Source organism: Molossus molossus, unplaced genomic scaffold, assembly GCF_014108415.1.
Source record: "Molossus molossus isolate mMolMol1 unplaced genomic scaffold, mMolMol1.p scaffold_m16_p_22, whole genome shotgun sequence".
Taxonomy (NCBI): Eukaryota; Metazoa; Chordata; class Mammalia; order Chiroptera; family Molossidae; genus Molossus; species Molossus molossus.
In genome coordinates this window covers 10592578-10603894 of record NW_023425358.1, presented here as the reverse complement: position 1 = coordinate 10603894, position 11317 = coordinate 10592578, and the positions used below count along the sequence as shown (strand labels likewise).

Sequence of the window (11317 nt, the reverse complement as noted above, 5' to 3'; positions counted from 1 at the left end):
GCGCTCCCCGCACCGCGCGCACCCTGGAGCGCGCACACTCTACACACACAGACACACACACACCTGGAGCTCGTTCCAGGAGAGGGGCGGGGAGGACATCCGTAGCGAGTGTCTTAAAATAGAGAGACTGGCAGAAGAGCGAGAGAGGCGGGAGGAGGCGAGGAGAAAAGCGGGCACGCGGCGCGCGGGCTCCCGCCGGGTAGGCACAGGCGGGCTGGGCGCCGACGCCCCTCCGCGTGACTCCGCACCCGGCCCTGCAGGAAGCGCGCGCTGATTGACAGTTGCGGTGTCCCAAAAAGGCGCGACGAAGATGCTGATCTGCGGGTGGGTCTAGACACGCGGCCGGCGTGTCCGGTGCCCACTCCCCTCCGCGCCCCTCCAGGGCTCCGCCGCCTCCCGGCTGCCGAGGCGCCGGGCAGAGATCCGCGGGTGCGCCACCCCCCGCGGCCCGGCTCACCATGCACTGCCACGCGGAGTTGAGGCTGAGTTCGCCCGGCCAACTCAAAGCAGCCAGGCGGCGCTACAAGACTTTCATGATCGACGAGATCCTCTCCAAGGAGACCTGCGACTATTTTGAGAAACTTTCCCTCTACTCCGTGTGCCCGTCGCTGGTCGTGCGCCCCAAGCCCCTGCATTCCTGTACCGGTAAGGCGCCCCGCTGGGGGACTGGTGGGATGCGGTAACTCTCACGCCGCTGTCCGGCGATTTACTGCCTCTGCCCTCCCACCCGAGGGCGAGAGGAAGGGCCCGGAGGAGTTCTCTCCTGTGCCCTAGCAGTGGGCTAGACTTGCCAGCCAGCGACAGGCACTGCAAAGGCGTCTGCAGCCTGGGAAGGGCTTGTCAAGGGGTCCAGCACTAGGTTGGAAATGAAGAAGGGAAGGCAGCGCGTCCCTGGAGCGGGCCGCCAGGGCCGGAGAGCGCTTCCTCCCTCCCAGCGCCGCCCGGGTTCCCAGTCAGAAAGCTCTGGACCTCGTTCAGCGCCTAGAATATTGTTTGGGGAAGTGGTGTTGCTTCTCACCTTGAGTTAACTCCAACCTCCTGTCTTCACTGGGAATTTTTCAAGTAATTCGGTATCCGGAGGCTCTCAACAAAAGCCTGTGTTCACTAAACTTGTCTTAAAAGGATCTCCCTTTGGGGAAAATAGTTCTGTAATATGTCACATTGTGTCATAAACTGAGGAGTTAGTTTTAAGTGCAAATTAAACTAACCTAAACTAAACAACAATGATAATAAAGATATTACTCAAATCTGAGTTCTACAAGAGCTAAGATCTGTAGTGATGACAAAGAGCACTTACTAAATATACCGAAAAAGTTGTAGCTTTATGTAGGAAATAAATCCAAAGATATTTATAAAACAATTTTGAGTGCATTAGGAGAGAATTTAGACTATCTAAAAGTAAGTGTAGCAAAACAAAAACACACACACAAAAGTTGAAGCATTTTTTCAAAAAAATTATTGACTCTGCTTTCAAATCAAGGTGTAAATATGGTATTTCCAAACCAAAAGAACCTTAGAGGCTATGTTTGTTGCATGGACAGCATGAAGTAAATTGATTTAATTATACTTACATTAAAAAAGAAAAGTAAAGAACTAGCAGTGTTTTTTGAAAGATGTTTCTGGAGCATTCGGGCCCAAACCTGCCAGTGCACAGTGCTTGGAACCCTTTATTTTCTGTTGATTTCACTGATAGTCCCTGTAGGACAGTCACTAAATATGTGTGGAAGTACATACAGAAACATTCTTTTAAAACCAAGTTGTCCCTACATGTATGTGGTTATAAAATGAATATTATATTCAGTTACAACTTTGTAAAATAAATGTCTGTAAGGTGGAATTAGGCCTAATGCCCCTAACAAAATTTGTAAAACTGGATTTTGAAAATCAAGAAATATGCAAAACAAGAAACAAATACATTTGAGAAACAAGGTAGATATCCTTGATATTGATATTTTTACAGTCGTGTGCCTGCCGTGTGTAAACCCTGGATGAATGTTCTACATAGACATTGGCCAGGGGAGGTAGGCTGAATCAGGTTTTGAACATACATCATTTGCTACAGTAGCTCTAATCCTTTTGAGGCAAAAGAGAGGATCTGTTTTAGTCACAAATCTCATTGCACCCTGCTAAGATTATATACCTGGACAAAACAGAACAGCTTCTAAACACTCGGGTAGAGCATAGTGTTGCCAAGTTTTTTTAGTGACTTTGTGCCATGCATTTGATTTGAAGTCAGCTTTTCTTGACTCTCAATAGTTACAGAATTGGATCATAGAAGAAAACATGCCAGAAAACAAGTAATAAATGGCCTCTGAAAGCAGTGATCCAGTTATCAGTTGAGGCTAAATTCTGTGTTTTATTGAACCTTGTGTGGGAAATAAATCAGAGGAAAATAAAATGATTCATGTGATGCTTTATGACTGTTAAAGTGAACTGCACATAATCATGAACTAAAAGTTTTGCTCATTTTTGTGCTTCTGATGTTCACTGATGGTTTGTAGGAGAGGGTTGCTGTTCTTGCCCTATTATTCCAGCGCTTGCTTGCTTTACATTATCCTTTTGAAAATATGTTGTGATTTTGGTCTAGTCGAGATTTTAAATACAGAAACTGGGATTTGCCAGTGGAATTATATCCATAAAAACTGGCTACAATAGTCCATACTTTCAGATCTAAAGCTTTCGGTGGGTTTACAATTACAGTTAAAGCCTTACATGTATTAGATCATGGGAATCCCATTAGTAACTTCGCAAAGGTTTTGCAAATACCCTACTTTCAAAGCATATTGTTGCTTTTAACAGTCATGTTCAGGATCAAAATCTTAGCTTGGATGAACTTAATCTTTTTTTTTATTATTAATTTAAAAAAATCCAGCAGTAAGTTCTCGGCATCCATCATCCATAATGAAACTATAACTTGTTTTTTTCTGTATAAAGATAACTAGTACTTTTGATGGAACCAATGAATAAGAAGTTCAAATCTAGTGAAAGTCAGAGGTTGGAACTAAAGTTAGTTTGCGGTTTTAAGATGTAAATCACTAACAGAAGTGAACTTAGGTCAAACAATGAAAACTAAGATAAAAAAGTTATCACCCTACACAATAAGTTCACAAAATTGGGTGGAAAAGAAGCTAGAACCTTTTAAAAGCCTCTACGTAGTTAAGCGGTCCATGTTGCTTAGATTTGGTAATTAAAATGACAGTTTGTGATACTGAATCTCCTCAGGCAGAAGGAGCATGAGTCAGATAAACGGAGAAATGGAACGTTTTACATCGGGCAGATAATCACCTACAGTAAATTATTATTAGACACTCAAACCTTAATGGAATGCTCATCTTAAAAAAAAAATTATTCTTTATTTTAACAGGCCCTTTCTTACTATAAATGATGAGGTTTTAGTCTATGAAAGCTGTCTCTAAATCACATGAGATCTCCTAAAGCAAATTATAATCGTTGAGAAGAGGGATCCTTTCCTCGGAAGCCAAATGAAAGGAACGTTTATTATTGAACTTAAAAAAAACTAAGTGCGAAGAAAGCCTCCATTTGAAAACAGGTTTGTTATTCAAACCATTGTTGAGATGTGGAATGTGTTCAGAACTAATTTAGTATATAACATGTTGGTCTTAATATTAAAGTTGGTAACAGTCAACTCCAGCTTATTCGGAATGGAAATATATTACCATTTGGAAATCAGTAATGATCACTCATAAACATTAGACCATTGACAGCGATTAAAGGCCAAAAATGAGTGCCGTTTATGGTATAATAAATACTGTTTAGCGCCCGAGTGCATCGCGATTTTTCTGGTTGTGATTTATGTTTCTTGGTGGAAGAGTCACTTGAAGACACCCAGATTCCCAGGACGGAACAGATTGCGGGGGCATCGGCACAGTAGCTTTTGAAGGATCTCTCTTTCAGTTTGATCTTTAGAAACAGTCAGTTTTTAAATTTGAAGAGTTTTTGGAAAAGATGAATAACTTGCTTTACAAAAATAAGGATGTAACAATTTACCCTAAGAGTTTTCATATGAGGATACTGAGAAACCATCCTACTGTGCTAATTACTTATAATTTATTGTAATTATTTATATTATAACCTAGGTTTACTCTAGACTCCCACATACACATCTGGAGGGAGGTAAACAGAAATATTTGGACATTTTACAACCCATGACCAGTATATGACTTTTAATTATTTCATTAAAACCTTTGTCTAGCCCTGGCCAGGTGGCTCAGTTGGTTGGAACGATGTCACATATACCAAAAGGCTGCAGGTTTGATTCCTGGTCAGGGCACATACTGGGGTTGTTGTTCAACCCCTGGTCAGGGTACCTACAAGAGGCAGCTGATCGATGTTTCTCTCTCACATTGATGTTTCTCTCTCTCTCTCTCTCCCTTCCTCTCTCTGTAAAATCAGTGAACATATCCTCAGGTGAGAATAAAAAAAATTAAAATCATAGTCTTGTTGCTTTCCCCTTCTCTGGCAGAATGGTTCTGTGACCTTCATTGGCCAATCTTATTATATAGCTGACTGGAGTCACAGATCTGGCAGGGATCATAGGCCTGTCTCCCCAAGGAGAAAATTTTTTTTTTGCAAAGTGTCAGGGTCCCATCAGTCCCTAACATTGTTTCAGTCCAGGCTGTCCACTGCTGCCTTCTTAGGGTACTCAGAAGTCAGGACAGCTTTTCCAGCTTAGTTACACACCCACGGCGTAGTCAACCAGCCAATTAAAAGGGGCATTTGGGAAAAGCATTAGGAGGTGGCATTGAGAACATTTTATCCTTTGGTAGGTCCAAGAGAAACAAGTTCTTTGGGTGCTGTCCTTGGGTTCATTGTTTTTTTAATCACAAAGATTGGGTGTCATTGCAGTGAAAAATGAAATGAGGTGCAGAAGTGTATAATGACTTCTTTGGGAGGAAGGGAGCCAGCTACTGCTTCGTGGAGTTGACTCCAGCGGTTCTCCGAACTCAGTTCTGTCTTTTAGTCAGAAACCAAACCCGCAGGATCTTGGGAACTGGGAGTTGGGCACTGGAATGTTAATGGAGAAATGTAAACTGGAGTTTGGGAAAATGATCATTATGAACAAGCATTTGCATTTCTGCCAGAGGCAAATAGGCTTCTATTAGCAATTACTCATAACTGCTTCTCCTGTTCCCATTGTAAGGGTAAATAAATCCAGGGATTCACAGGGTCAGGACTCATCCAGGGTCAGACTATATTTGGGGCTGAGTTCTTTTGAGATCTTCAGCTGTTGTTTTATTTTTCCTTAAATTTTATAACTCCTTTGTTGGATAGAGATGCTGAGGGGTTCTTTAAGGAGTCCGTTTTAACTAGTGAATAGTTCATTAGCAGTTTCTTCTCTGGTTGTGATTTTTCTAAGTAGCAAATGGGAAAATAATTAGGAATTTAGTTCACAAGTTAAAATACCTCTTTGAACACCTGTGATCTTCAGTTTCATTGAATGCAATAATTTGATTCAACAAATATTTATATTTGCTTAGTGATGGCACTGTTATGAGTCATTTTCAAGTTTATTCTAAATCTTGACTAACAGTTGGGATATTTAAAAAATTTCTCTAGACTACTTGTAGAACCACTGCCAAGCCCTTCTTGGCTGTTCTCTCGAGTGCATGATGGGCATTTTGGAATTAGGATAGGGGAACATTAAGACAATTTAATACTTTTGCTTACCATATGGAATTTTCTCTTTGAACTCCACCTAAAGGGCGTTATCACCAGCAAAACTGTCATATGAACCTCATTAGCTACAACACAGATGAAATTTTATACATAGTAACTCTTTATGAAACCAGTTTCCTAAAGATATGGTAGTGTGTTTTTCAGTTGTACCTCCAGATTGAAAACAATTTGCCCCATACAAGCGTGGGCAGTATAAAGTTGCTAGTTTTAACATACCTCAGGAATCTAAATGAGAAGATTGTTAGGTTTAGTATATTCCAGGAATCTATATGAAAAGCAGCAAGGATTGTAAAGAGAGATTAAGACAAAAAAGAAAAAGGAAAGAAAGGAATAGGAAAAAAGAAAGAGAGGTTTATTTTGAAACGCTCGAAGCTACTTGATTCAGCCTTGTATGTGGCACAGTGTCCTTCAGAAAGGCTACAAGGACAAAACAAAGGTGGCTTCTGACGGTCTTCTGTCAGTGTGTGGACTGTAAATAGCTAAAGTTGATTTTGCTTAGACACATGCTGGGGTCCCTTAAGGGAGGAGACTCAGAGCCTGGGTTCTGCCAGTATTTAGAGTTCATCGTGGGGGACTGAATAAATGTTAACCCAGGAGCATTTTTAGGTGGTGTTGGTACTTTTTAAAAAAATTTGTTTTGTTATTCCTCACCCAAGGATATTTTTTCCACTGGTTTTTAGAGAGAGTGCAAGGGAAGGAGAGAGAGAGAGAAAAACATGGATGTGAGAGAAACACATCGATTGGTTGCCTCCTGCATGAGCCCTGATGGGGGCGGGGACTGAATCTGTAACCAGGTATGTGCCCTTGACTGGGAATCAAACCCGCAACCCTTTTGTGCAAGGGCCAACACTCTAACCACGGAGCACACTGGCCAGGGGAGCACTTTGTTTTGAGGTCAGGGAGGAAGAGGAACAGAGATGAAAACTAGGTCACTGGTGGAGGCTCCCTCATTTGTATCGAGCCTGTGAGCCTGTGAGCTTCTGGGGGGTCGTGAGCCTGACCCCCACGCTTGCCACTTGTCCTGCTCCAGTGAAATTAATTCGGGTCTTATCACTAAGTATGTTGACCAGCTCTTAACTGGAATATGACTATAGGCAGCAGGATTTGGCTGGGATGTACAGACTGAAGCCTCACTTAACGTTCTCTTTGGGGGATGACTGTGTTCCATGCCAGGATACTGCGGAGTGGGTTTCTTTAGTGTGGGGAGATGGACCCCACACGCACAGCCGGGTCAGCCTTCCTCACAGTGAGAACTTCCGCAGAGCCATCACGAACCAGATTGCTGCAAGTGGCACACTTCTCTTGGAAGCAGAATGACAAGGAGGGAAGGAAGAGGACTGAGGATACCCCGTGAAGACTGTTTACATGTGGCAGAGCCCCTCTGTCCGCCTGGCCAGTGTCTGCCTCCGTTTTAGCCGCTCCTGAGGTTGGAATGTTTCTCTCTTCCTCCACAGCATGGGGACAGGATTAGAATGGGCAGTAGAATGTATTAATAACGGGGTTCAGGTCGGGGTCTTGTATAAACTCAGTGGTATTAGCAAACTAAATACTCTGGCTTTTAATTTTTTTTAAACCAGAAAAGCCTTTGCAAACCCTCAGGATTTAATTTATTTTTTATTGCCACTTAATAACAGTTAGAAAAAGAAATGTCTTGTTAAAATGAATGCTCTAAATAAAAACACAGTTAATTTTCCATTACAGTATCTAATTACTCATCATCGCCAGGGCATTTTTATATGGCAATTTAACTTCTTGAAGGTGGAAACTTGGCACCCATTCCAGGAACAAAGCAGTGCACCTAGATAGATATCAGAAGATGGTCTAATTATATTTGGGCTAGAGCTGTCTCTTACACATGTCTGCTCTGAAGAGGACAGGCGGAGAGAGGGCCTCTCTTTAGTCACTAAGGAAAGTCTCTGCTTTCTTTGGTGCCAGTTGAAATTGAATACGGAGGGAGGTGATTCTGAATGTTAGATTATGTGCAAGTACATCTGAAAAGGGACCCTGCCAGTCACCAACTGAAGCTGGTGTCAGGACTACTTGATAGGCCTGGAGAACAGCTATATATGCTTTCTGACTCCACTGGCCGGGTTCAGGAGGATGAATGAACACAGCCTTTCTCCAAGGAAAGGTCAAGTTGCCCCTGACTAGGAGCCAATCTGGGAGGATCTCAACACCAAACTAAATATGTTCAGAGTGCAAGCAGAGAAGCTGACGTGATTCCTTTTTATTGCATCTCTCCAGCTTACCAACATGCCCTTAGGAACACGTTCTTCTGGGTCTTGGGGACAGATAAGTATTTTCACAGTGTACGTTGAATGGGATTGGCTGCCACTCGGGTGATGTCAGTGTACTTGTGGTCATTATTAAAAAAAAAAATCTCATGTATGTGACAAATGGTAGGATGATTGTCCTTTGGCTTTTCTCATCCAAGGGTCACGTATGACATGTGGGGAAATGGACTGGCCTTGAGCCTGGTGGAATCTCATGAAGTCACGGCGGTATTTCCATCTCAGGAATACCCGACAGATCTCTACGCCGATCTACCTGCCAGCCTCCACAGCCCGTCACCCTCCTCCCAGAGTTCATGCCACACTTTAACTTAACTGCTCAGGCTCAGGGTCATGCAGAGGAGGTCACAGCCACATGCGGACTGAAGGAAGGGTAACTTTGATGTTGAGTTTAAGCGATATCTAGGGGAAGTGATTCCACATTCCCCTAATGGTAACTTACAAACAACCAGGGACTGATACTATGTGTTTGCATCATGGGGAAGGGGTTTGGACATGGAGAGTTGCTGAGACTGCTTTTCCCAAGTCCTGCAGCACTTATTCCAAAGAGAGCTACACGTTTGAGAGAAATGCTAGAAATACTTTATATCCTGAACCTTATTCATATTCATAACAATAATAGAAGTAGTGCCTGGGTTTTCTTTTTTGAGTGTCTAACAGGTAATAAGCACTGGACTAAGTACTTTATGACCAGCTTCAAATCATCCCTAAGAGATAGATGTTACTATCTCTGCTTACCAATGGGAAGTTGAGACGTTATAAAACATTCTCAAAGTCACAGGATACGTGAAGATCTCTTACAAGCAATATGAAAAAAGGCAAGTACAAAAATGGGCAAGTCACAGAAATGAAGACCTAGACGGCCAGTAAACATGAAAGGATGCTTTGCGTCACTGGTAATCAGGAAAACACAAATTAAAATGAGATACTATTTCATACCCATGAGATAGGCAAAAATGAAAGAATCTGACAACATCGATTAATGACAAGGATGTATAGCTAGAGACATTCTCATACACTGACGGTGGGAGTATTATTTGGTACAATTACTTTGGAGAGGGTTGTGGCAACACCCAGTAAACCTGCAGATGCACACGTACTCTAGCCCAGCACTTCTGCGTGTGTGCCTTGAGAAATCACTGTGTGTGCAAAAGGACACGTATATACAAATGTTCATGTCTACGTTGTTTATGATATGAAAAATTAAAACAGTCTAACTGCTTTTCAGAAGGAAAAAAGATAAATCATAGAAGCTGTATTTTTCATGCAGTGATGAAAATGAACAAATCAGACCTCCTTGTGCTAATATGGATAAATTTTAGAAATACGATGCTGAGGGGGGGAAAAGTTGGAGATTGACACTTACAGTCTGACACCATTTATATCATGCTTGAAAACATAGGAACTAACACTACCTGCTGTTCAGGGAGGAAAGGGCATGGGATTGGAGCGGGCTACCCACAGGTTTTTAGTTTCCTCTGTAATTATTTATTAAGGAAGAGGCCTAATGTAAATATGAGCAAGCATTAAGATTTGACAGATGTTCTACACGATTCTTTGTGCTTTTCTATATGTTTGAAATTTTCTATAATATCAACATTGAAAACTGATAGTATGGGAGACACCCATACCCATGAAACCCTTGATCTTGTGGAACTTTTGATGCTTTTCTTAATAGCTTTTCTATCCTGAAACAGAAGCTTTTCAGTCTCACAGAGGGGGAATAAGAACACTTTTTAGTTAGACACACGTATAACTCACACTACAACAGCCACTGTGGCTTCTGAAATTGGTGTTTGGGTCTTATTTATCTCCCCTGGCTAGACGGGGACATTATTTGTCACCAAGATAACTGCTGTTCCCCAAGTAATGCTTTGGCATGTGAGTCAATGGTTTCTGAGCTGCGCACTGGGGCTGGAAAGAATTGCTGGGAAGCATATATTTTTCCAAATATACATCAGTAATAATGCAAGTAAGAGTCATGAGGTATCCCCCCTCCCACCCACACACACACTTCTAAATGATGTTTAAAACCACAATAAGGTGCCTCTGATTGCATCTTGCTTTTATAAGTGTTGCAGGTATGATATGCAGTCCTTGGCTTTTGAGATGTGTCCATTGCTATAGACAATTTAACTTTAAAAAATCATCTAGACAGCTGTGTACACCAAAGATCCAAAAAGGATAGAATTGACCCGTTTGGCTCAGCGGTTAGAGCGATGTTGGCCTGTGGACCGAAGGGCCTCTGGTTTGATTTTTCATCTGGGGCCCATACCTGGGTTGCAGGTTCGATCCCTAACCCCAGTTAGGGTCATGCAAGAGGCAGCCAATTGATGTGTCTCTCTCACATCGATGTTTCTCTCTCCCTCTCTCTCCCTCCCTCCCTTTTACCCTATCTAAAATATCAACAGAAAAATATCCCCGGGTGAGGATTAACACAAATAAATAAATAAATAAAAAGGTTAAAATGTAGCTTCTTAGCAGAGAAGAATGATGTTGACATGGGTTGATAAGCTGGCTGAGTTCACGTTACATTTTGTAACCACGATTGGATTTTCAAACTTTGTTTGATGTGTGGTACCTGGGTTTGTTAGGAAGGGATGGGAACCGTCACCATGGTAATCACACAGAGAGCTGCCTGTTCGGGGTAATAAATGGTTGTCCTGTGGTTTGGAGAAGGTAACCTAGACCACATTACAGTGACGACTGGGGTGGCAGATGCTTTGTTCAGCCAAGACATTTTCCTCTTCTCCGCAAAATACGTAGGACCAAAGTAGAAATATTACTTTAAGAAATTCTGACAAAAATGAGGCCCTTACGGAGCTCTGCCTTCCTGTGCTCCTTCCGAGGGAAAATACCCCTTCGTGTGGATGGGAGTTTGTACAGTTGCGTCGGCCAAAGGGTTTTCCCTGCCCCGGGCAGCCCTCTCTGCCGAAATGCACACATGGACAGAGAAGAAAGTCCTAAATCAAAGCACTCGAGGGCCCTCATCAGACCTTTTATAGCCAGTGTGGCTGTGCTTTGGCGCTTGGCAGGCCACCGCGGTCAGCAGGAATTAATGACCACATCCAGAGGGTTGTGGCCAAATTGGACCTAACTGAAAGAATGGTGGATCTGTCGGATTTGCTGCCAGTGAGCACACATTCCTGGGTGGCAGGAGCAAGTCCTCTGAGCACGGCGTGCACGATGGCTGGCCTCGGGCCAATGGACCGAGACTTCGCTTGTGTCGGTCAGCCTCCCGAGTCCCTCCAGTGCAGTCTCATTCCTCACTGAGGGAGGAAGCCAGCGAGGCTTGGGGAATGGAAGAAATATTATCAAGAAATACGGTC

General features: G+C 42.8%; 1 protein-coding gene across 1 annotated transcript in view; it reads left to right on the top strand.

The window, feature by feature from the left end:
• Nucleotides 1-254: 254 nt before the first annotated feature.
• Nucleotides 255-11317, top strand: part of BARX2 (BARX homeobox 2) — an 85741-nt gene continuing 74678 nt past the window's right edge. Inside the window, exon 1 of the mRNA XM_036276906.1 lies at nt 255-645. Within this exon, the coding sequence (XP_036132799.1) occupies nt 459-645 (187 nt within the window). The 5' untranslated portion in view covers nt 255-458. The remainder of the gene's footprint in view (nt 646-11317) is intronic.